General features: G+C 35.7%; 1 protein-coding gene and 1 long non-coding RNA gene across 21 annotated transcripts in view; one reads left to right on the plus strand and one right to left on the minus strand.

Moving 5' to 3' along the window:
• Positions 1-893: 893 nt before the first annotated feature.
• The window catches only part of FER (FER tyrosine kinase), a 160,468-nt gene continuing 133,760 nt past the window's right edge, over positions 894-27,601 (minus strand). For 17 of the 20 annotated variants that reach the window (XM_064404888.1, XM_064404899.1, XM_064404897.1 and 14 more), the window contains 3 exons: positions 14,668-14,822; positions 10,907-11,029; positions 894-8,797 (listed from right to left, as the gene is read on the minus strand). In XM_064404888.1, the coding sequence (XP_064260958.1) occupies positions 8,655-8,797; positions 10,907-11,029; positions 14,668-14,822 (421 nt within the window). In that variant the 3' untranslated portion in view covers positions 894-8,654. Of the gene's footprint in view, positions 8,798-10,906; positions 11,030-11,397; positions 11,543-14,667; positions 14,823-27,601 lie in introns of those variants that run through there. The other 3 variants (XR_010353706.1, XR_010353707.1, XR_010353708.1) reach the window with 3 other exon arrangements.
• LOC135290885 (uncharacterized) lies at positions 9,407-14,775 on the plus strand. Its single transcript, XR_010353713.1, has 3 exons — positions 9,407-10,060; positions 13,477-13,625; positions 14,647-14,775. It is a non-coding gene; the product is annotated as an uncharacterized LOC135290885 (long non-coding RNA).

Here is a 27,601-nt window from a genome sequence, read left to right on the forward strand (position 1 = left end):
TGAGAAGAACGGATTTAGCTACAGTAGCTTTTTCTAAAATAATCCTAATAAATAAGTCTCAGCAGTATTGTACCAGACCTGTGTGCAATCCCATGTGCTGTCCCATGCAATCGCTGTGCTGTCTTCTGTTCCAACACACACTGGGGAAATTCAGTGGACAAGCTTTGGACTTACACTTAATCCATTCATGATTACTGGGAAATGGTGGGGAAAAACACCTCAAAGGCTTTGTAAAAGGGAACAACTCTATTCTATCAGAAAATAATCGACACAAACCCCAGGTACCTCAGTCCCACTTAAGAACCAGAGCTGTAAACTGCCTTATGTGCTATAAACTCCTTCACAGTCAGGCACTGAGTCTTTCAAATCACAGTGCTGTGCCAGTGTGCAGAGTGCTTAACAACACTGTGTAAGCTGCAGGTACCCAAAATCACATCTTTCTATCTGGTTTTGGATCTTCAAACAAGTTGCACCTGCAGGGAGCACTGGGCAGTGGAAGAAGGTCTTCATATAGGGGTATTCATACTTTCTGTTACCCACAGGATCTCAAAACATTTATTTTTTAAGGCATAATAATGTTCTCATAACAAAGTTCTCAGCTCATTTCAACATCTCCTTTCCTTTCTGTCCTCTAGGTTACTCCTTGCTTCAATTTCTTCTGATATGCAAAAGGTAAACAAAAGTAATGCAAAACTGTGAGAGAGGCTCATACAGAGATAATCTCCAGAAATTAAAAAAAATCAAATCAAATTTGGTCTCCCCCTGCTGTGTGAAATAGGGTATTTTGAATTGTGTCTATTCCCAAAGGCAATGTTACTAAAGTTGGTCTTCCACTTGATTACAGAATCAAATGAAGAAACACAACTTGTAAATAACAAATAAAATGAGACCTCTTGATACAAGTATTTTACATTTATTGGAAGAGTACAGTAAAATGGGGACTGCAGACTCATTAGTGGTAAGTGATCCAAAGGAGAAGAAAAAGGACTATTCAAAAAAGGTCTGCAGTTTACAAGAGTACTGAAAATCTCTTACATAACAGCCTAGGAAAAGAAACAGCTTGAATTGTAAAGTGTAACTTTAAGTATATAAAAAATTGGCAAATAAATAAAGTTAAAATGCAGATCTATTTAAAATTATAAAGGACTGAAAACTGGCAACTGTATAACATAGTTATAATTTTCAGACTTGATTAAAAGCCAGATAAACTCACAAAAGTTGTTTGGGTCTTTTTTAAATTTTATTTTATTTTACATGTACTTTAGGAAAGAAGGACCAATTTCCAGTGTTATGTATTATCGATCTGTTTCACAAATATATCATTTTTAAACAACAAAGAGCATAAAAGGTGCTTTACCTGGTATTGCTGGTGTGTATTTTGGCACAAAATTGAGAACTGGATACTTAAAGACATCTGCAAATGGCATCTGTGCCCACTCAAGGCTACTAGTGACAAAAGTCTGGCTTGTGATGGCAGGCCAGTGACGTGAATTTCCCTCCTTCCCTAACACTCCTGTTCCATCTCCAGCTGCCAACAGTTACACAAAGGAAAAGCAACACATGCAATTTTAAAATCAGCAGTCCTACAACCCCAGCCCAAGTTTTATCAATGGAAGTCCTTTAACAGAATGTACAAGGCAGGTGCTTATTGCTGGCTTTCACTCCTCAGTATTTCTCTGTAGGAGTCTGCCTGCCTTTTGTGTCCTGTGTATGAACCTGTATCATGGGTTTTTTTTCTTATTACATGTTTTCAGCATTTTAGTAAAAATTAAGTGGGAAGCTTGGTGGAAAAACAAATTAACTTGTGATTTACAAGTAATGGTACAATTAACACTGGAAACAGACGTAAAAAGACGTTTCAATTGATTGAGACATTTCAAAGATCAGTTCCCTGAACACAACAATAATGCTTATCTTCTGGAATTGCAGGTCTCAGCACTTCATAGTGGTGGGGGTGTATAATTATTTCTGTAAGTAAATGTTGTATGACATAGTGAATTCAAACTCCTGAAAGCAAAATTATGAAAATTAACACCATCTGAAAAGGTCTTTTAAGAAGAAGGAAGTTCACAATAAGGCTTAGGTGGAATTAAGTAATTGCTGTTGATTTTGAAGATACTGTTCCAATCTGGCCTGACAGCAAAATGTCAAGGAACATATTTAGCTTTTTAATTCTCCCTGTGTGGAGCAGGATGTTCTGTACTGTAAACCAGACAGTAACCAATGTTCCTCTGATGTAATTTGTGATGTGGACAATTTGTGATAGAGCTAGGGTCAGCAATTTCATTAAAAATGTGATTTGAACAATATGCTTCACACCTTGATTCATGGTTACTTCCATTTTTATACAAACACATTGCCCTAGGTTTTAAAGTATAACATTACCACAGTACTTCTGAATTAAACAAAAGCAGGAATGTATTTGGACTTTGCTGTCACCAGAATAACTTCATTTGATAAGTGAAAGGGTGCCATCTGTGGCACATGGAGCCTTCAGAATTAGGAAATATTTGAGAGATGCAACAGTACAGATTATTACAGCAGAGCTCAGCAGGAAGTGTAAGATTACTGCAATCCCCTTTACAGAGCAAAAAGATTCTTTGAGAATTGAGGCAACAGCTTAGAGTCAATTGTTTACATATCAGTTATCCAAGAATTTTGCATTATTACTTGTATGTAACAACAATGGAATTCTTCATATGTTGAGAAAGACTGAGCTGATTGAAAAGAATACAGTGCATCTTTTTTTTTTAGTAATGGGAAGTTCTGGCTCATACTTTCAACATCTGTAATGCAAAGGGAATCACTGATCTGATTTTTGTTTTAAAAAGTCTAATTTATTGATGAAGAGTTTCAATGGCTGGCTCACTTCCTGTATTCACAAAACTTATCAATAAACATTTGTGTTTCTAAAACTAGATGACAGAGCCAAATAGTAACAATTCAAGATTTTTTTCCAAGTGTTCTCTGCTCAGTGTGAATCCTAGGTTACCATACTGGTTCAGAGGCTGTATTTATCTATAAACAATAAATCAATTAAGTTGCATTTACAAGGCATTCCACACTCTGAGACAGAGGAATAAAGAATCTAGTTCATGGCTCTTTTCTGTTTTCAATTTTTGACCTCAGTCAACTAGATTTAAGGGTTTTATTTACCCATTTTTTCTAAGTATGCCTAACAGTTTTTTTGTTTGGAAAAGGCATATGGATCTGAGATCTCTAAATGAACTACACTTCCGTAGCTACAATCTCAAACACCCGCAAAACAACAATGTAGCTAGTGAACTAATTAGCTGTGTAGCTCACACCGCTGCCCCCAAATAAACCATCTAAAAATTCTAATTTAAGTCCTGCCTAGATGATGCCTGAGAAAATGGTGCTCTGAAATAGCCAATAATATACAACTGCCTGAAAATGAAACAACTCTGAGTTAACACCCAAGCTCTATAGCTGGACATATATTCCAGCTGAAATTTTACATCAAAGAGAAGGGGACGTAGTAGTAACTTAGGGTTGTTGGTGGAGGTAGCATTCCTTGGGAGAGAACAGTAAATACATCTCTGAACCTTTCTGTTTTATAGAGTAGTGCTAAGGCTGAAAAACAGAAATTTCTTTTGCTTATGTGACAGAGAAGCAAAATCAAGGTGGATTCTAAGGTCAAAATTTTGTAAGTTTAAAGTCAGGGGCTTCCAGCCCTGTTCTATGTGGTACTTACTATAATGAACAATGACTCTGATAACTGGATGTGAAAATATGTAAAAATGCTGGAGCTACCAGGCAGATCTTGCTGGAATTTTCAATGAGAGAATCTTCCCTTCTTTGAAATTTCAGGTCTCAGCAAAGTAAAGTTGGGTACTAAACCACACTAATAGGCAATTCTGCAATGTGTATAGGAGTTGGAAATCACAATTCAGTACCACTTTGAGGAAAGAAATGGTAGTAATACTTGACTGTTCATAATGTGACGTGGATTCTTCCACTGAAATTTGGAGCTTTCTACCTTTAAACTTTATTTGTTTCTAATGGGAAGCTACCCAGGGAATAGTTACTCTTAGAAAACCTGGATAGGCTCCTGAGGTTGATTCACTTTCCTAGTAAGTTGTTGCTGGTTGTTAAGCACTGCTTTTTTTGGTGTGTTTTGTTTTTCAGTAAATCTGCAGAAGGGAACTGAAAAAAACCATTTTTAATAGAGCTGGTATTTCAAATTGACCAGATGTCTTAAAAACTAATGGTTGTTTGGAACTTCAGGAATACTGGACTTGCCCTGTACTTGCCATGCACCTTTTAATTACTAACTGAGGTCCTGTACTACTGTGAAGGACGGCATGAAAACCATCCTAAGAAGAAAAAAAATGCATAACTTCATTGGTAGCAGGGCTGTTCTTCCCTGAGTTGTCCAGAAAGAAAGCTTCCAACAATATCTGAAGTAATTTTTGCTTTAGAAGAAGAAAAAATTAACTGGCAAACTCTTCCTTTAATAGCAAACTATTTTATGCTTAGCCGTAAAAATGTTACAAATCCAAGTGTACTGGCACAAACTAATATTTCTAGTGCCTAAAAACAGGACAGCTGTTACAGAAAGAGGACTCTCAGCTTCTTTCTCTTTATTTAATCTTTATAATGAGTTATTATTTGTGACAATCAATTATTCTCAGAACTGCTGAATACCATGTTTGATGACACTATTTACACACTAGCTTAGGTCTTGAAATATTGCACTCCCTCAAATCTGTGAGTAGCACTGACATTTAGAGGATATGACAGCAAGAACACTGGAAACAGGGCTAGTATTTAATCACTGTTGTTAATATTTGTGCAGCAGCACATCTGAGAAAACTGGAGGGGAGACATTTGTAAATACTTCTGAGACTTGGTTACACCGTTACCTCAGAAAAATGTGGAGGATTTTTCTTCTTTTTTGTTTTCTTTATTACCTTTACAACAGGTGCAAAAAGGGTAACAAAATAGTTATAAAGAGATAACAAATAGGTAACTTCATATTCAATTTTAATGATGTGCTTGTAGGATTTAAGTAAGCATAACAGGTGGTCAAAAACATTAATGAAAAAATACTTGAGTATGAATACCCTAGTATTTCCTTAACCAGTTTTCTCTTTCCTGTCAGTGAGAATAGGCTTTACCAGCTGCAGTTCTCACTGATGGCCTTCTGGTGATGCACTGACCAATAACAATTTCCAAAAAAGTTTTAGGCAACTCTGCAAAAGGAAATATTTTTGTTAAGAAGAAATGCAATATAACTGTAGTTGATAAACTAAAAGCTAGTTCATTGGTTTTCACAGAAACTAATGAAAAAGCACATTTCAAAGATAATGCCTCCATGGGATGCTAACTCTACATCACCACTCTTTGCTGAAGAAAGGTTTGTTTCCAGACAAGATGGTTTTCACTATTTCACTTTTCATAAAATAAGGAAGCTTAGAAAACCACTGAGGACTGGACTTGGAAGCTAACAAGCGCTCATTTTCTACTAAAAACAAACTAAGGATGCACTTTTTGCCATCAAAGAAATTTTCTTAAAATAATGAATGCAATTCCTAGGAAAAACATGAAAATAAGAGATAACCTGTTGAATTCCCTCTCACATTACAAACTGAAGATAACAGTATTTAGAGTTTCCTACGTTTAACAATGTAAAATAATTCAGGATTCTCTCAGGGTCCCTCTGGTTGTGACAATGCCAGTGTAACAATCTAATCTGAATTCCATGCTTGCAAAAGAGACTGAAGCTTAACTTCTTTTTAAGTTCTCTATGATAAACACAGTTCACGAGCCAAACGACCTGGATAACCTGGTACGATTAACCTGACAAGATAAGTCATCAAAAGGCCACGGAGAAAAGATATTGCAGCTTTGCTTCTTTAGTGCCAGGTCTTTCTTTTAAATTGCATGGCATGGCAGGCTTGGTTGTGAATGCTCCTGTGAGAAGCCTGCAGTATCTATAGGTATGGATGATTCCACTTCCTAAATTGAACAGTTTCAACAATTACAAGTCAGACATGATGAACAAATTCTGCCACAAACTGTTGAATTAATGATATAAAAAGTTTAAATAATTGAAAAGACATGTACCTGTGTTGAAAATTATTCTATACTTATAAAGCCATTCTGGTATTCTCCCAAACTGTTACTAGTTTTCAACTGAACTGGTGCCTACTTCAATAATAGTAATAAATTTTTCTAATGCTGTAGTAATCCCCTGTTTTAAAAAGATTTCGAATTTAAACAGAAATCAGATATACATGTATGGAGGTTTACTATTCTAGAATAAAATGTTAGTACTGTTTTTATCCTTCTGTGAGAGTCAGGATGGTGACTGGTTAATTTATGACAAATACAACAGTATTTTATTTTATCTGAATAAAGCAGTATTTCTTGCTGTCAAGAGGGCACATGGCAAAGAAACAGTCCATCCCTCTAACAAAAGAATATTAACTCTCCAGAAAAGCTACGAATGCTGACACTGTTATCCTTCCTTGCAGACTTCAGGAATGCATATGTAACAAAATGCAGTTGGATGGATTTTCCCAAATGACTGTGAAACATTTCTTAGCTCTTAGTACACTTGCACTTGCATTAGCATACTAGCAAATTAAGGCACAGACTCTGTGTACTACTTAGAAGCATACAACCTAACAAGAATGTTTCCTATTGCTCTTGAAAAATATCTCTGGGCTACTTGAAGTACAGAACTAAGTAAATAGATCCAGTACACTTACAATTAAGTTTTAATTTATGCCACCAAGTTTTCCAAGCACTACACTTTAATGGGTATGTGTATATAATTGCTTCCTTATCTCCAAGAAAAAAATTACTTAACAAAATGCAAGAAGCACTTACCATTCCTTACAGCTGGATACTGACAGTACCACCTCAAATGCACGTGATGTGATCCCACACAACCATTCACTGTTGTAGTTGGACACTAACTCCTATGTAACAGACAAATTCTTCTACACTACACATATTTTGATCGCACATAGCCCTAAACCACCACTCAGCACTACTGTAAATATACTTTAGAGAGCAAAAGATGATGTGGACAATAGAAAAGCCACCCTAAAAGAAATAAAAATGTAATGTAGCCACTGAATTCACTACATCTCAATCCCACTGTAACACTAAAATATAAGGCTAATTAACAATCCAGATGCTGTGTTACTTACAATCCCTGTTTCTTACTTGCATTAGCAGCAACTAGTATCCCTTGATCTGGATATTTTAGTAAATTCCTAGAAGTATTTAAAGCACCTTAATGCTGGAACTCAGACAGGGATACAGTAACTTGTTCCTATTTCTATTCAGAGCCCTAGAAAATTCCAGCTGCAAAGAGGACCCAGAGTCAAAGTAACAAATGGTGCACTTCCTCCCTCCCCTATCTAGTAAGGTTTTTATTCTTTCTGGCTTTTTAAATTTTTAATATATATTTATATGTATATATATACAAACACAAGGTTTATATTCTTGGTGCAGTTAAACCTTGTTTATCCCCAGTCTTTTGATATTTGATTGCAATAATGTAAGAAAAAGAGAAGGTTAGTATTTCTACTCTGCTGCTCCCTGTCAGAGGCTTTAAACATACTTCTTTCCTTTTGTTTGTTTGAACAACTTCCTAATGCCATACAGAAGTAGTATTTTCCTTTGGACACTATGCATAAAATGTTCCTTTGTTCAGAATAAACTTTTGCATGCTCCAGTTGCATTCTGAGAATTTCTACCAATTTAAGGGAAAAAATCAGGGTTGAAAGCAAATCTAGCAATATATTCTTTAGTGCCTCTAAGATCAATGATATTTGTCATCTGCTGCTATCATTAGTAAACCTCTTTTTCTTGGCCTAGTACTTTCACATATTTTTTGGAAGGCAGATAGTTGGCAATATTTCTTAGCATGTGCTAAGAAATATACTTTATATTAGTATTTTTTTTTCTAAAATAAACATAGGTCACCATAAAAGAAACATGCTACTGAATTCTGATGGCATTTAAGAAGAAAAAAGGCATTCTTTAAGTAGATCACATAAAAAGTCAGAAGTATTTCTACTGTATGGTAATAAATGTACAAGTAATTCAATGTCCAAAAAAATTCTGGATTTTTCAATTCAGTAAGCATGTTTGCATCTAGAATCTAACTGAGCTTCATGCTTACAACCAAATATCACCTAAATATATCAGATGTAGAAAGAATTTTAAAAAAATGTTGTAGTTTAAATACTAGTCAAAACTGTCTTCAGTATTAAGGCCAACATGTATGATAATCCCCACACTAATATGCTGACATACAGAACAGCGATAGCAGAGTGAGAGCACAGCTTAAAGTAGAATACCTCTGAAAAATGTCACTAGCAGTTATTTGCTGTAAAACAGATAGAAGCCACAGTCCCTTAAATTTATAGTATGTGCTTTCCTATGTACATGTAACCTAAATTACAGTACTACTGTGACTGTATATATAGCATTTTGTGGTACATATCTTTAATGCAAGTGTAAACACCATTCAAGATGGTACACTAGTTAATTTCAAAGTAATCCTAGAAGAGTATTGCAAATAATGCTATATAAATGCATAGTGTTTGAGGGAAACAATTACTTCACTGGAAAATAAAGTCCCAGACACTGAGTTTGGCACTTCTTTATCACTATGTCACTTTCTTTTTGATTGAAGACAGCTCTTTCTGAATCTCACTGAATTTTGGCCGGTTTTCTGGCTTGTAGTCCCAGCATCTCTGCATTATTTTATATATTTCTTCTGGACATTTTTGTGGTGCAGACATTCGGTACCCTGGTAGACACAAAAGGTGGAGAAAACTTTTAGTACTGAAAACTGATGCATATTGACAAATCTAAAAAGAAAAGAGCAAAGTTCAAGACCATTTCATTTATAAAGACCTTCAAGGCAATATGAGGAACATTTGAAATACATATCCTCTACATGAAAGATAACTATGAAACTAATTAAAGCTTGGGTACCAGTGACATTTAAGTTGGGCATGCTGAACTGTCTGTTTGCTGCTCATCCTTAATACCAGCAACTCACAGAGATTTCTTTCCTGTATCTTAGGAAGTAGCTACCTTCTGGTTTTCAGTTGTATTTCCTCACTTCTCTGCAGCGAGGAAACTGATTATAAAAATGAAGATGCGAGTAAACTTATTTGCTCTTTTTGAGTATGTATCCACTTTTATTCTCATATTTCTTCCCTTTTTTGTGTCCTTAAGGAAGTTCTTCCCCATTTGCACTTTAGTAATTAATTTTTCCTCCCTGTATTCTTAACTTTTGTATCTTTCCATCTTATCTCAAATCTCTTTCTCTTCTAGTTTGCTTTGATAGGCAGTGGCTTCCACACCTCTCTGCTGCCATCAGCCCGAGGAGTTCTCTGACTTGACAATGCGCAGGAGAATGCACAATCAGTTAAGTAAATTAGCAGCTAATCATTCAAAAGTGACAGGTAAGTGGCTATTCATCCTGTGTCGCACCTTGACTGAGGCTGTGGATGAGGGGCAGGGGCGCCCCGGCGATGGTGGCACAGCAGCAGCGGGGCCCTCGCCGGTGGCGCCGGGCCGTGAGGGGGCTGCTGCACCACAGGGGGACCGCGACAGGCTGGAGAAAGGGGCTGACAGGAACCTCAGGCCGTTCAGCGTGGGAAGAACCAAGTCCTGCAGCTGGGAACAGCCCCAGGCACCAGCACGGGCGGGGGAATGCCCCGCTGGGAAGCGGTTTGTCAGGAAAGGCCCTGGGGCTCCTGCTGGACACCAGCATGAGCTCTCCCAGCAAAGAATGCTAATGGCACACTGGGCTGCACTAGAAGGAGCACTGAAGCAGGTTGAGGGAGATCATCTGCCCCCTCTTTTTAGTACCGGCTGAGGCCACATCTGGAGAGCTGGGTCTAGTGCTGGGCTCGCCAGTACAAGACAGACACAGGCAAATGACAGGCAGTGCACAGTCATGTGCAGTGGACTCTACAGCTAAATGCAACTCTGTGACTCCAGACTCACTGCACAGGTCTCTGTCCCTCCTCTTCTAAAGAATAGTGCCATCATAAAACAGGTAAATCTATGAAATATTTTTGCTATTTTTGTACTGCATGCATCTGCTCCAGGTACTAGATGAATGCATGTAAGTTCAAACAAATATGGCTTAGGCTCTAGGACTTGATTTGGCCTTTAAGGAGAAACTTTATTATCACCTACAGTGCTTTTAAAACTATAACAAACTGTGTAAATCAGCAAACCAGAGTTTTTTTGCTTGTCATTTGTTTTGTTTTAAATAATTTGGAAGTTTTACTAGCTTAGAACATATTTATAAATTATAAAGTAGTACTACGTAGGGAAGGAACAGTTCTGAAATGCCACTAAAGACGATGAAAATAAATCAAACTCCTGAACTCCTACTCACAGTTATTTGCTATTTTAACGTTTCGATTATTTTATAAAAGAGAAATTCAGCTTGCAATGCAACTAGCTTACCATTCTCCACCATAATTGCTAAATCTTTCTGTGAAATGATTTAATAAAGAAGATGGAATGATAGAGATTTTTCCTGGCAGTTTAGAATATTTATACCTGCATTAGCATAATCTTAAATAATTCATTCTGTTCAGGCTTCTGCACAGCAGTAAATCCCTCCTTTCCATCTCACCTGTTAGTTCTGCAACAATGAAAGTCAGCATGCTGTAAATCTTCCAAACTTTAAGTTACTGGTCAGTGTATTCCTTTTTTTTTCAGAAGGCCTATATATACCACCCTACTCCTCCCGAAGAGCTAGATTCAGTAATTTAGGAAACCTCATCTTGTTTTTGCTGAAGTTGCTACAAAACTTGTATGTTATTTCTTGGCTATTTTACATGGAATCCTTACAATTTATCCAGCATTTCTTCCACTCCTTAGAAATTACCTTTCTCAACTTGCTCTCGTGCTTGTTGGTTGGTCATTCCAGGGTATGGGCATACTCCTAAACTGAAGGTCTCCCACAAAAGGATTCCAAAGCTCCATACATCACTCTCAGATGTGTATCTCCCTAAGAAAAGGAAAGCAAACCTTCAAATTAACATACAGAGAAATAGGTGTTTGATATAACTACGGCCCAAATTCCCTGTAAAGGTAAAAGTGTTACACTGGCAACCTTCAGGCAAAACAAAGCTGTAGCTACTAGTAAAACATTCTACAGATTTCACAGTCTCCAATATTTCAAAGAATGAACAAATTATATTAAAGCAAATACTCTGGAGTAACATAAGCTAACCTTAAGTTCTAGTTATACACAGACCACTCCAGTCTGTCAGGCAAGTTAAGAATTTCTTTCCTGCTTAATGTACAAAAAAAAAAGTCAGGGTTTTCCTACTAATTTACAACTGCTTTCAATTCCAAATATTCTTTTAAATTTACCTTGTCCAGTTCTCCATTTTATCATGGCAGTGTTTATTCTGAGAGGAGCTACCACCAACACTGTTTCTAAGTGTGAAGAAGGCCTGGTTCTCATGCTTTGAGAAACTGATCTCTGAAAATCAAAGTAAGGCTGGATCCTGCAAAACTGACACACCCAATCAGTTTAAGAAAAAAAAAAACAGGCCTGCTGGTTCAATTACCTCCAACTATGCTTCAGAGATAGCAAAATAGATAATTGATAGACAACTAAATTCCAAGCCCCTCTGTGGAATTACAGCTTTCTATACAGGGAGACGTTTTTGAGCAGATATTTTTATTGTCCCTGATGGATGCACATTAGAAAATTAAGACTCCTAGTCTTTTGCAGCAGAATCGGTGAAAATGTTATCTTAAAAATCCATTTTCAACTTCACTTTCAACATTTTTCATGACTGTTCTTCTTTGTTCCATACTATTACTTTGTATTTACATGTCTTTATTCTTAAAAACAACACTTGTGAATGTATGGTTTGTTTATCTCTAACCATCAAACAAGCCAAACTAAGCCACTTCTGACTAGGAAAAAAAGGAAACTACATGTAAATTATAGTGACAGTTGATGACAGTGACAACTGTTCTGACGTAAAAAATCTCAGTTTACTCTTAGACTAAATATCACTTACAGCTGTGCTGTGTTAGCTTGTGTGCCTCATAGTTGGCAATTATGGATATTCACTATGCTTTTTGGAGTAAGATTAGTTTTCTTGTCTGTGTATCAATTTCCCACAGTGGGGCATCCAGTAATTTAACACTTTTCACTGAAAGCATTCAGCAAATACAAGACAGATAATTAGCTGGGTTTTTTTTTACAGAAAGTACAAGTTCTGTACAGTTAATTATATTTTATGCTATTATATTACCTGAGGGGAAAAAAAAGATCCATTTAGAAAAAAAACCCAAGTCCTACCTACATTACTATTAACATCACAACTCAAAATATTGTAGGGAGAAAACATACATATTAAATGTATTTTAATTTTCAAAGATCAGGAAGCAAAATTATCCCATAATCATCCAAAATATGTGCTGGTTTTGGTGGGGTTAATTCTATTCACAGTGGCAGGTACAGGGCACTGTTCTGGATTTGTGCTGAACCCAGGGCTGATAATTCAGAGATAGTTTTGTTATTGCTTTGATTGCACAGAGGCAAGGCTTTCCCTGCTTTTCACACTGCCATGCTGGTGAGGAAGCTGGGGGTCCTTGGGAGGGGACACAGCCAGGAGAGATGACCCCAAACAGACCAAAGGGATATTCCAGACCATGTGACATCAGGCTCAGTGTATAAAGTGGGGGGAAGAAGGAAGAAAGAGGAGACATTTGGGGTGACGGTGTTTGCCTTTCTTCCCAATAATGGTGTAGAATGGGTCTGAACAGCACCCACAAAACCAAAGCTTCCATTTCTCAAAAACTCCAGTGGCATCTGAATTTTGCTTCTGACTTCTGACACAACTTGCCCTAGTCTGGTTTCTAGCCTTCACTACTTGTGTTTTTTCTTAAATTAACATACTTTAGTGACTGCTCTTAATTTGTCATATACAGTGACTTCAGCAAAGACCAAAAAAAGAATTTTTTGTAGCTTCTTAACCACATTAGCGTTCATGTAATGGCCAAATGACCCTATTTCCCATTTTCCTCCAATGAATCTTAATATTTAGGACTGACCCAGCCAGTGGTTACCAACTAGTTTTGAAATATGCAGATTTAGTTTTATTTTATTTTGATATCTTAAAAACCTCCAATCTTATCTACACAATTCAATGCAAGTCTTACAACCTTATTATTAGAATGGAAAACAATAAAACATAATCCAGTAAGTTTTACTAATATCTTTCAAGGGAGTGGAAAAAATTATCCTTCAAAAATACACAGAAATCTTTCATGACATTCTGAAAGTTGAATATTGACTGCTGAACATATTAACATATTTGAGAGAGCTTATTTCCCAAACATTACAGAAATGACTTATAGCTGCTGGAATATGTATGTGCTTTAGGAAACACAAAGCAATCCCACGTTAATCAACAACCCCCTCTTCTCCAGTACTGTGCAGAAAAATCAGACTCAGCAGTACAAAGTGAAGGTGTTATCACAAGAACCTGTTTCCTCCTAAAGGTAGCCAACTGGACCACATATGGTTATAAGGATATCATCAAAAACATCAAGGATCTAAGGATAACATCAAAAACACCGTATGTATTTCCAAAATAACAAAAATAAAAACCCAAAACACCTTTTATAGTGGATCAAACACTCAAAAGAGCAAAGCATTCACCAGTGAATGTTGGCAACACTAACACCTCTTAGAATAATTGGTAATACAGGATCAATTATTAAACTGAATTTACTGTCAAGCTTTTAAAGAGAAGATCTGCATTACTGTGTTATGTCATTAACTGCCTCAAAAGTGCTAATGAGAGGAAGCATTCTTCTATCAATCATAATTCACAAACTTATGATTTCCAATGCATGATTTCCAAAAAAGGCTAAATTTAAGAGATGGCAGAAATATTATAGACACTTCAAATGAAGAATTAAAAAATACTTTACTCTGCAAAACATGGCACAATATATTAAATGTGCTGCTTCTCCACAGCCCACTTTACCTAGAAAAACTTATTTTTATAGTTTCATATAAGCAAAAAAAGCTAAGAGCAGCAGCTTCTGTTTCTATTCTGGAACTATTACCCATGTAGTGTGGACCACTTCCCTCAGTGATAAATAATGAACTTTTACCCCCAGTACAACAACCTAGTGATACACAAAAATGCACATAAATGAAAACTGTTGTTAAAAAAAACCCCCCAAAATAAAACAATGACTGTATTTTTCACCAATGCAATGAATTATCTAACACAGTGTTCTAGTACATTAACATTTTCTACTGTTTTCAATGAGGGGCCATAAATATGCAGAACTTGCCTTTCATTTTGCTAACGATCATAATTTAGATGACTGACGAGGCTGTCTACAAGAATGAGTCAGCAACAGAAACAAAGCACTCTGCTCTTGCTGTATAATAGCAATTCTGATGTTGCTGCCCGATTGTTTTTCAGTGGCAAAACTGCATTTTTTACATAAATCAGACGGAAATATTAAAATTATTTTAAACATCATTAATTTGAACAGGGTGAAAATAATTGTATATATATACACTCAAATATTGTGGCTCTGGTGCTCTTTACTGTACTTTGGATTTTTTTTTTTTGCAAGGAAATCCAGTTATGTTCTTACCATAGTTCAGAGCTTCTGGAGCAGTCCACTTGATTGGAATCTGCTTTAGGCCTGATGATGAGTACACGCCATCGTCCTCTTGCCGGGACATCCCAAAATCACTTATTTTCAAGATGTTGCTTTCACCTACCAAGCAGTTCCTTGCAGCCAGGTCTCTAAATTAGAAAAAAAAAAAAATAAACACCCACATTTTTACAGGTCTGAAAGTATTTGGAAGCCCTTTAAACTGACTGAGCCCCTCAGCCAAGAGGGTCGTGCCTCTCAGTGGCTTATTTACAAAAGAGTAAGAAATACTTCATGAAGTTGTGGGAAAACAGAAGTGAGGGAAGGAGGAAAAACAAGTCAGAAATAACCCTATGAAAAAGTGAGGGGAAGAGATGCTGGAGATGCTCCAAGTACCTAAGCACAGAATCTCCTGCAGTCCACAGAGAGGAGCCACAGCTGAGCAGAGGAGGAATGTGAGGCTGAAGGACAAGAGCTAACAAGAGTTATGGACAGTTCAGAACCTCCATTCCCCACTCACCCCTCAGGGGAGAAGTGAAGACATTCAGAATGAAGGAATGCCTCAGAAGAAGAGAAGGGGAAAAAGTATTTCAGTTTTTGTCTTTTATTTCTCACCATCCAACTCTATTTTAATTTGCAATACATTAAATTCATGTTACCTAAGTTCAGTCTGTTTTGCTATGATGGTAATTGGTAGGTGATTTCCTTGCCTTTATCTTGACCTCCAAGTTTTTCTGTCTTATTTTACTTCCCTGTCCTGTTGAGGATGGGGAGTGAGAAAGCATCTGTGTGGGTGTCTGGCAGCTATGCAAAGTTAATCCACCACAACTGCCCTCCATTTATTCCTCCACAAAAATAAATCTCAGATTAATGAATTGGATCCTATGTAAAACTAAACAGAATTTGAAGAAGCATCCTGAAATGTGTTCAGGAAGTGTTTCAGTGAGAAAACTGAGAAGCAGCTCCATCTTCCCTCTGCCTGTTAAGAGTTTCAATCAAAAGTTAAAAGCTGCTCAGCATAGAAGAGGTATTTTGGCTCAGTGATGGATGAGAAGCTCAGAAAGTCAACTCCCTCCCTTCACCTCAAATTTATTTATTTTTCTAGATCATAAGACATGTAGTAATACCTGACAAAAGACCTACTGTGACTTCTCTACTTCTCTAATAATATACTACAGACATACTATATGTAGATTAAATTTCAGTGTTTCGCAGTTTATTAAAATACAACATAATAAAATAATTATTATTCCCATTGTAATGCAAAAAAAAGGGAGAGAGATGTCATGCAAAATGATTAATTCCATACCATTACAAACATCATGGGCAAAATATTTTTAAACTAAATTTACTGTGGTTCTGCTTACCTAAATAGCTTATATGCTCACAAATGGCTTACATGAATATTCCAGAAAAACTACATTAACTTCGATGTTTTGAATTGGACGTGTAACATAGTTCTGAAGTGAATCCCCTGAGCACTTAATGCACATTCATTGGTTTTTGAAGGATGAATTTGGTGCATGCAAAATACTTTGCTCTTGGTAGAAACTAACATAGAATTCTGCTCATGATGTGCATGAAATTTGTTTCTCTAGCTACAGAATTTTCTTTTTATGGAATTTGTTTCTACAGCTAATGCAGAAAGGTCTGAACCAGTGGCAAACAGCTTCCAACATTACCCACGGTAATGACAAAGGACTGAACTACATTTAACCCAAACTAAAAGTCTTGAGCCACATTTAAGAATGCTGAAGCTCATACACCCACTTTAATTAGCTCATCCATATTGATACTGGGCTATGTCATTCAATACGTAGACAGAGCCTAGGTATGATCCTAAATATCATAACTTAAGAATTTTAACGTATTTGACTCATGCAGCTTTTCTGCCACTAAGAACATTAATAACTCTAGAGCTTGAGTGATATAAACAAAGTTATTCGTGTGGTTTGAGAAGATGGACCACTAAAAAACAAATCTGAACTAACAGGCACCAGGTGAAGATGTGCACAAGTGCATAAAACAGCTCAGTATACACTGTGTTACAAAGCTTGATGTTAGCATGTGGTATCGTTATATACTGCTATATTGGTTAAAGCAAGTGAGCTGCAAAACAAAATCAAATTGTCATTGTTTATACTGTTTATATATACTTTATAATAAGTGTGTAAAAAGTATCACCATGGAACTCCAAGAATTTATGACTTAGGTTCCAACCATACTTCAGTAATTAGTTTTTTTACCATGTTACTCAATATAGTCTAGATTTTGCAACTGATGCACATAAGGAATGAAAAAAGCAACGAGGTTGTACCTCAAAGAAAATTTACAGTTAATTGAAAGCACAGGCATCTCCCTACCTGAAGTATGACCTAGCATTTAAAAATATTGAGTTGGGTTAAGCAAAATCTATATACTGAACTGCCTTAGGTTTATTCCTCATGCATAAGTCTGATTATTTGGGAAAGCAGATCATAAATAATATGCACAGTATGGTGCTTTTAATCAAAGACTACACTCAGTTTGCAAAATTTTTGTCAGTCTTGTATATAGAATATATGAGTTTTCTTTTCCATTCAGAATCAACTAGAGAAAAAGCTTTTCATCCCTACTGAAAATTGACTAAAACTTCCATGAAAATCAATGGGTATTCGTGGAAGTTCATAAAGACTGTGACACTCTGTTCAGGATATATGTAAATTAACACGACAAAGAACAAATTATGTGTTTGCGTGTTTTGAGTCTCACAGTATTAATACCTTTTTCTGCTTTTAGCTAAAACTCCCCCATTTTTTATGCTATAATACTGTGTATTACATTCAATACATCATCTCTGTTAATAAAGTCTTGTGAGCACTTCATATATTTACTTCTGACATAAGCAAATTTGCCTCCTTCTATCATCCTGTGTATGATGTGCTCTTTCTGTCATTTATTTAGAAAATCCTTTAGGTGTGATAATTTCATTCCTCAGGCATGTCACAAAGTTATATTGTCTTGTTAGTATTTCTAATGTCATTTTACATCTATCTCATATCCTCAGTGATTTGTTGCTTAATTTTACAGATAATTTTTTCTATGTATTTTGCATGCTTAAAAGCATTTTTTAAACGGTTACACTGGAAGCTATGGGTACCTCAGCTTTTGGTGGCTTTTTTACTATTATTCTGAGGGTTTGGTTAAGATTTTTGAGTATTTTAAAATAAACTCTTCACTGTTCCTCATTATATCTGATAGCTTCCTTTAAAAGGATGTTATTTTTCAATCTAGACATAAGAGAAAAACACAGAAGATGCTTTCGGTCAACATGATTTATTACAGAATTTATAGCCAGAATCTGGAAAAAAATGGCATCAGCAACTGTAACTCCCATTGCTTTAAAACAATAAATTATGACATTAATTTTCTTATAGTTTTCATAATTATAATTAATTTCTATTTTCTATAGACAGGAGTTCTAGTATAATAATCATAAGGGGTTTATAAAGACCCTTTACTTCTTAACCTTCCATAAGAAATCCACAATGGAGTTTCACTCCATATGTTAAGATAAACAACATGAGTTAGGGAAATACGAAAATATAAATATAGAGATCTGATGACCAAAATTAACTACAAGAAGTCAGCATTGAAGATTACATCAGTTTTAAGTATTTATACTGAATGACTTTTTCTACATGGACATTAAAAAACCAAACCAAATCAAACAAGTAAACAACAAAGCCCCCAAAAAACAACAACAACAAAACCCCTGCACACCAGCCCCCCCAAACAAAAAACTCCACCAAAATCAGCTACAGTCTATTTGTCTTCTTTCCCCTGAAAACCTGTGTGTTTATTTGCTTTCTCTTCCTTCTCCCTAATGTTCTCTAAAGCCAACATCATGAAGAAATACAGAGATAATTGCATGAAATTAGGTGTCTCTGTTTGGGATTTTTTTTTCTTATAAAGCATTTGCTACTCAAAGCAGTAATTTAATATAATCAGTATTTATCTTTAACACAGAAAGCAAGAATATATTCTTTATTTACATTGTGAAAGCTCTACAACTTAGTCACACATTACACTGAGCTGCTATAGAGTAAATTCCTTAGTAAAAGAGAAGCTGACTCTCACTCTATAATATCAAGATTATATAAGTTGTTACTACTGCTAGAAACAAAGTTTTTTTCCCCCAGTTACTAACAAGTAAAAACTAGTATGTAATTTGGAAATTTCCTTTTAAGTACTGCTCTCGATCCCTGTAAATACAAACAGGACATCTAGGGATTTCAAACATGGGTCCAATCTGCTGAAACTGTAAGAGAGAGGTAATAGGACTTTTGCTAAAAATTCAACAGCCAGTTCAAGGAGGAAGTAGAGGCAATTTCTCTGTGCTGGCAGCTGTTACCACCTGGATGCACATGTCAGTAAAGACATAAAACTACTAAAGCTTTCTCTAAGGACATTGTTGCACTCCCTACCCACTTCCCCTCCACACCCCATAGGATCTACACCATAAGTACTACCTAGCATTGCAATGGAATTCCATGAGTTAAAGCAAATCAAAACTAGAAAGCAAACTCCTCATTACTAAACCAGCAGCACAGACTGCCTCACTGAACTAATTAGCCATTTTATATTCCATCACTGGATCCTGCAGTTAAAATACTCAAGGTGATAAAAGCAAGTAATTAATTAGTGAACAGGATTGGTTTATCTCCTCTGCACATTAAATTAAATGAAAATAGTCTATTACCTAAACCCAAAAAAGGGCTGGGAAGTGAAACTACAAGATAAATTGCTGGGTTTTTGTGAACAGTAAGATACTACCTCACCTTCATACACCTGATGTAATTTCCAATAATGTCTAAATCAAAACACAGTAGTGCCTAAATCTATTTCAGAACTTTCTTGATATGTATATGCTACTTTTGCTGTATATGGAGGCTACAACAAATAACATGTGCCTAGTAAATATTAGAGGGTTAGAAGAACATCCTTTCATGCATTCAGTGTTTTCTTCCCCCTTTTTAACTTTGATTTAAATTATTTCTTTACATTATTTTAACTACTATGAAAATATTGGAGCCATATTAACTACAATGCTAGTAACTGCTCTCAGCTCCTCATATATAATGCAAGTCCATCTACATCTCCACAGATAAACGGTGCTGGCAGAGAAACTCCAAGTTGGATACAGTGGATACAGTAGTGATTTTTCAATAATGTCAGGTGCTCTGCCTAACATCCACACTTTTGGATATTGCTCTGTTCCTCTCAACTAAAAAAATAAGCAACTTTACCCACCTCACAGCACTGGTGACCTTCAATTACTCTTTATAAAGCACTTTGCACTTAAGCGAAGGACTTGAAAATTTTGCAAAAGGAACTCAAAGGAGGAAAAGTAACTTGTATTCAGTAGCTGAACACAACTGTCAACTTATTTATTGTCTGCCACCCAGATATGACTCAAGGGACTGTACAGATCTACTGACACATTAGGAAACTTTTATCTTTGAGTTTTATTTTGGTAGGCTACTGTGTGCCCTCCATTTTCATAGCAGGGCAAATTTTCTGTACCAGCACTTTTAAGAAAGATAAAGAAGGGAAGAGAAGACAATGAGCACTTTCTGAGGAGAATCAAAGCAGTAGACTATGAAGATGGAAATGAAGCAATAAATTGCGGCATCATCTATTCCTCCCTGCTTTTTCCTATTTCTGACGTTGTCTTCACAATGCCTGCTCCTGGAACAGAAACATTCCTATCAGCAGCATCTAAATGGTTTTTATCTGCATTGTTTCTCAACTGTTTTAGAACTTAATAGTTATTGCCTGTAATCTTCTGAACAGTTATTTTGATGAAAATGGCATCACAGTCATTTTGGTCTATAACAGTCCTCTATGCATTGACATCGCTGCACATTTTTATAACCAATTTTTCCTGTGCACTGCTGATTATATGTAATATGCTGAACAAAATGTCTAATTATTCTTTTTCTTCCCCTTGTGCTATATCTTGAAACAAAGGTTTGCAATCCAATTTCTTTTCTATGCCCATTTTAGTGAAAAACTAAGGGTCTGGACAGTCATTGGAGAGCAAGATCGGCAACTTCATGGAAATCCTACAATATTATAGTGACTGGAAAATGAAATATACCTTCTAGAAATCCTTAATGACAGGACAGACCCAGGAATAACACCTCTGCTGGGTTCCATGTAATCATTCCTAAGCTCTTGGATTTCAAGAGAAACATTACGGGACAGAGGACAAATATGGGTACATTTGAGAAACATGTAAGGTTTGTAGCAGTCCTGAAAAGTCTCTTTGATATTAACTGAATTACAGGGGAAACTAAGTGTCCAAAAATTAATTATCCGAGATGCACCAGAACACAAGTTTACATTTCGTGCTTGATAAAATTACAGTGGACTTAAATTACAATCACAATGCCATCCATTTCCATAACCAGTTATAAAAGTAGATTGTATTATTCATAGGAAAAAAAATACCACTTTCAAGCAAAAATTTTCACTGTATCATTCACAGCAACTACAATGAAATACAACAGCAGAGCACAAAATTTTGCTACCAAGAGCATTTTTAATATAATATCATGGCTTTATTCAACCTGTGTGATAACATTGTCTAGTTACGATGAGTGTCCTCTTTCCCTTTTAGACCAGGAGGATCCCTCAATTTAGTTCTTAATTCTGAATTTAGTTTTGAATTAATCTCTTCCTTAGTCTACTAATTCTATAACAATTCTATATCTTATTATCTATATCTTATTATCTATAATATCTATAATATCTTATTATATAATATAATGTTGAAATGTAATTGATATCTCTATACAGAAGTGTTAAATACTGGCTTAACTTATTTACAAAACTGGAATCATCTGAAGAAGCAGACCAGATATGGTCAAAGGTCATATTCCCTTGTCCATTATATACCAGTAATAGAAAAGGTTGCATGCTGGATTTGAAGAAAATGTCTAAAAAGCAGAGTAGCTTCTATCACTGATTTTCAGATGAATAAGGTTTTTAGAAAATAAACTTTTCATTATATTTTCATTATATTAAACAAAGCCATTTGCTAGTGTTAATATCATAATGTATTAAGTACATTTAAGTACTTGCCACAGGTGAATATCAAAGTTCATCTCAGACAGGTAGCAACTCTACTGCTTTTTCAATAGCCAGAACCAATAATGTGGTATGCAACAGTAGCTGTAGTTTTTAAGTTATCTCTACACGCGTTTCCATCACTTAAATTTACTTTTGTTCCTACAGCAGGGAGGCATGGATTAACATCTTAAAAGTAACAGACAAGCATGGACTAATGTTAATGATTTTTCCAGTAGATAAAGTATTTTATAGGAACTAGGTCCTGAAACACTTTATTAATGAAGGTAAAAAAAGGTAAAGATAATAATCAGGCTACAAAGAAATGAAGCACCCAGCATAATTAAGGTACAAGACACTACCTATTCATGAAAATAATACACAAGGAATAAAAGAGAAACCAAATACATTAGGTCTAATTAGAAATCAGGGGGAAAAGACAGCAGAGAAGTAGCAGAACCAAGCAGTGCTAGACAAGAGGATTGTGCTGCAGTCCTAAACTGAGTGGCTAGAAAGTGAAAAAAAAAAAAGAATCTCCTGCATTTTTAAGAGACAGTCACAAAGAAAGCCAATAGGAAAGGGAGGAAAGTCAGCCACACTTTAACTATTCTTGTGTGGATGTTCCTTATTTAGGGAGAAAAGAATTTAAATGGATGGCACAGGTAGCATATGCCAGCTAAGCATTCTTAGCAATGGAAACCATTGACAAAGACATACAGTAATAACCCACTCATTCTTAATTTTCCAGTCAGAGAAAAAAAAATTTCTAATTTGTACTTTACAATATTTCTTTACTTTTAATTAAAGATTGCCAACAAATACTTAGTGGCATCTTGAAATATTGCAGTATTATAAAAATAGCCTGTTTTGTAACTGTAATAAAATAAGATAAATGAAAATGAAGATGAGGAATACTAACTGTCCTAGATGTCTAAGTAAGATCTGCAGTTCGCTTACAGAAATTACAAAGGAAATTTCATGTGACTAATGCATTACAGAAAATTATTTATAGAAATTTAGAGGAATAAAATTACCTATTCACTTCCTGTAAGTTACCAAGACAGTAAATAAACTGAACCTCCATCCTGTTTTTTTGTCACCATTACTTAAAATCCACAATAGTTTTCCCACTCAAAAATAAAACTTTTATGTGGAAGAAAGTATTTTGCACTTTTTTTATCACAAGAAAAAGAAGTCATGGAATCTTCATGGAATTACGGCGGGGTATCCAAAGTAGGAGATGTTGAAGAAAAAAAAGAGATGACAGTGCTGATTAAGGATCATGATTACATCTCATATTGATAGCAGAAGATAGGACAGGACTTCCACAGCTTTTAGGAGCTGGATGAACTCACATGTCACATGCATATTTACCATGGTAGAATTTCGCAGCTGGGCTGAGTCAAGGAAGAGATGTTAATAAGTCCAGGGGTTCCAAGTTCATAACGTACTGAACTCTATCCTTTTTCTTCTATTAAACCGTTATGCTATCTTATGAAGTCATCTGTTTGTTACAACAATGTCATTGCCCTGGAAAATCCAGAGTTCTGTATTTAGAAACAGCCCCTCTGCCTCTGGTTGCTCTCTGTGGAAGCATGTTCATTCCTGTACAGGGTTGACTCCCTACGAATCTGAATGTAGCTTGTCCTACCAGGATTCAAAGTTTGTTGGAGGTGCACAAAACACTTTCCTGTGCTTAATCGAAAGACAGGAAGAGAAAACTATGAGAAAACTATTGCAAAGCTATGGATTTTCTGCATCTGGCTATTATTCTGAAATATTTCTGCACAAAAAACTATTCTACCATTATACTTCAGAAAGACAGGATCCTCTTTGCCATTTAATGTTACAGTCATTTTAGCATTTGTTGTGGGCAAAGGTTGTAAAATAACTGAAGTCCAGCTAGTCATCTGCTAAACATTTAAGATCTTCCTGCTTAAAGAATCATGGGTAAGGAATTTCTTAGAAGATGATATAATAGAGGGCAACAAACTGGAGTTGCCTGTTTTCATTTAACAGCTTTGTTAATGATCTAAGGGAAAAATCAAACAGGGATTTAATTACATTTCCAGATAATATCAAACTAAGAGCAGCTGCAAGCAACAATAAGTGCAAATAAATAAAAAGAAAGAAGGAAAGAAGGAGAAAGAGAGGGAAGAGAAGGAGACGGAGGAAATATATCTGTTGAAATAAGCGCTAGACATAGCCTGTTAAACAGGAACTATTATATTTTTAAAAATTAAGCCTACACACAAACATTCAGTAAAAAACAAATACTACTAGGCAATCATGTAGAAAGAAAAGAGAACCTAACAAGATATGGATTCCAAAGAAATACAGGTAATGGAATTAAATTGAGCATTGGAAAAAAAAATCATTATTTATTAGATTGTGAGAAATCTGTCTAGGAAAATTAAGAAATTCTATTTTATTAATTAAGTTCCTTAATAAACCAAAAAACACAGACCACTGTCTGTTTTAAAGGGACACATTAAGTAAATGTATCCAACTTTTTAGTGACTTAAAGTAAACATTAGAATTATCAGATGCCCTGGAATCTATTTTTAGTATCAGGCAAAAATAAGTACACAACAAAACTAAGTACACAAAAAATGGTAGTGGTCAAACAAGAGAGACCCAAAGAATTATTAATTTCCTGGGTAGTGCATTTGTTAATTTTGTCATATATGAAAAGGTGACTTTTTCAACCAATCACATATTTGGGGAAACAACAAAATTCCAAATACAATTGACATAAACTACTAATTTCTGTTAACAAAGGGCTACAGGTGCAGCTGGGTACGGGTAGTTTCCCATGAAGTTAGGATGACACAGCTGCTGCTGAGTCTCCTCAGATTTCTATCACGCAGCTACAAGCATTTATTTATTCGTGGTTAGAGGTAGTTTCACATGTCAGATGTGGCCACACACTGTGTGTAGCAAACCTATCACACAAATTTTGGTTTCCTCAACTGCAGGCTTCTTTAGGGAGTACCAATTTGTCTTTTCTCCTAACCCAGGCTGGTGTGAGCAGCACATCAGTGGCACTTCAGAGCCCAGCTCCAGGTTCAGACATCTGCAAGGGGCTTGGACAACAGCAGAGGTGAACTGTGCTATTTTAAAGAATAGGTTAAAACCATTAGAGAAAAATACTGGCCCACTGTCAAATCTAAGAGATTACCAAGCTCTGTATAAGTTACTATAAAATACTCTCCAAAAGGGAACTGAAGCACTTTAGTTTAATAGCTCCTTGACAATAAAAGAAGCAGAAACTGCCCGCTTAAGGAAAAAATATGTCTTTATGTTTGACGTAGAAAAATCTTCTGTAACTTTTACAGTCTTAGTTCTAAGAGTTCTGTCTACCTGACTCTATCTGAAGGTCATAATGCTCTCCTGTGGTTAGAGAGATGCTTATTGACTTACAAAACTAAAACCAACTGTTTTCAATTTACAATGTAAGTCCAGCTGTGTTATATAAGATTAATAATATATACAGATGTTTAATAACTCCTTTGAAATAAATATGTATTAAAAAACAACCAGGATAGATAAATATATTTGTAACCAAAATACTAATATTTTATACTTGAGTTCTGCCAAAAAAAGACAGTAACAGCATGGGAGACCCTGTCACCTCAATTTTGCCTTCATTTGGGATAGTCAGAATTTTCATGAGGAGGGAGTGGAATTTCATGAATCCCTGCATGACTCTACAAGAAGAGTAATAAACTAGTCCAGATAATCACATACAAGAGAGCATGGTCTGCACAAGCAAAGATGGACAGGAAGGGTGGCTTCCTGGAAGCATATGAGAAGTCAGAGAGGCCTAAGATACCAAGCAGAAAGGACAGTCAATTAATTAGTTAGTGGATAGGCCTGGAGATGTTTATAACCAACTAATTACTAAGATGTAATATTCAGAGCAGTAAAGTTCAAACCCTTCCTTGTGAGCATACGTAGGCTAATTATCTTACTGATGTCCAAAATCGAAATTATTCCAAAGCAGAAACCTTTCAAATCAGGTATTTTTACTTACAGCATCCTAACTCCTACATATAGTTTGGGGATTTTTAAACTGGGGCTTGGCCATTATTCCACTCATCAATTTTTATTTCCCAGAAGCCAAGACACTTGATGAAGTATCTGACATCCAGCATCGCCAGGAGCTTTTTATGTCTGGCTTCAACGACTCAGCTGAAATCTGTGAGCATTTAAATACAGCACATTGATTGAAAAATTCTCACAGGTCCACGTACCTTGATGATTTCCATCTACCTTCCAAACCAGTTAACATGCCAGTATGGCCTCCCTTGCTGTTTACTACCTTGCATAAGGATTTTGAAATAGCCTTTGACAAAGAGTAACTCCTTATTTGAGTCAAAACTCTAGTGACAAATAAATTGTTTCATAAAAGTATATCCATGCACTACAGTTCTGCTGAATGAGGAGGAAAGAGGCTGAGAACAACAGAGCAATGACAAAAAGAGAACAGAATATGCACTTAGCTTTCTGTGTGTTTTATTTTACTCATCCTCAGCAACTGCAATTTCTTTCAGACAGTTTAAATTTGATCATAACATTTTTTGTGAGTAATACCTACTGGAACTGAATTTACCTTTGAACCTAGCTTAACAGATATAATTTTCTCTCAGCTTTATGAGAAAAATGTCCTGATTTTACAAAAGAAGTTAGAAAACAGCCCTCTCTTTATTATTTGATATGTAGACCTATATGCCATGAAGTTTTCCAGTTCCATATACTTTAAAACCAAGTTATTTCATTAATATAACTAAAACCCACCACATGTCCTTCTTTCATCTGTTTTTCACTACATACACAGCCAGATAACAATGCTGAATACGATACATCAATGATAAAACTACAGTCTGTAAAGGTTGGAAGCACTTCTAAAGAACCTCCTGAGGCAGTGGTAAAAACCACAGTAAGGTATATCATCATTAGTACTATCTGAAAAAATAGTGGATAAGCATTTTGTCAAATCCACAAAATAGGTGTAACCTAGTAAGCATATATATACATATATTTTTGTGTATGTATGTGTATAAAACACATTAAGAAATTCACATTAAGAAATTCTATTTTATTAATTAAGTTCCTTAATAAACCAAAAAACACAGACCACTGTCTGTTTTAAAGGGACACATTAAGTAAATATATCCAGAAAAGAGAAATAATTTTTTTTTTCCGGAAAACAATTTGGGAATTAATTATTTGTTACCACATACAGCATAAGAATTTCTCATTAAAAGAAAGTTGTTTCCAGTCCGAGATAACTGTGGTATAACTTCCTCTTTTGAATGTCAAGAATTAGTATCAGGAAGCCAATAAAATACTGAAGGAATATACAATATCTTAGTGCAATATACAGTATCTCAGACATACATCATCTTCCTTTCCAAAAACACTGATTGAAATTTTTTGCTGTAAGAAAGAGAACAGGAAAATACTTACACCACAAAGAAAACAAATCGGTGCATGAAAGCGTATTTAGCTTCCCTGTACAGACACTGACACACCCTGTGGTCAATGACTTGTGCTCAAAGAGCCACCCTAAACCTCACTTCTGAAGCAACTGGTGTAGTTGACTGCCTTCTCCCCCTTTTCTTCCTCCCTTATTCTTCTGCTTTTGTCTTTTCCTATCATCTAATTTGTTGTTCATCATCCACTAATACCTCCTTTGCCCACTGCACCAATATATACTGAAGCCCATTTTTCTTAGAAAGTAATTACATTTCACCCACTGCTCACCACTGTACCAGGATTATGAGAGTAGAGAAAATATTATTTACACTATCCA

The sequence above is a fragment of the Passer domesticus genome, chromosome Z (genome assembly GCF_036417665.1).
Source record: "Passer domesticus isolate bPasDom1 chromosome Z, bPasDom1.hap1, whole genome shotgun sequence".
NCBI classification, from domain to species: domain Eukaryota; kingdom Metazoa; phylum Chordata; class Aves; order Passeriformes; family Passeridae; genus Passer; species Passer domesticus.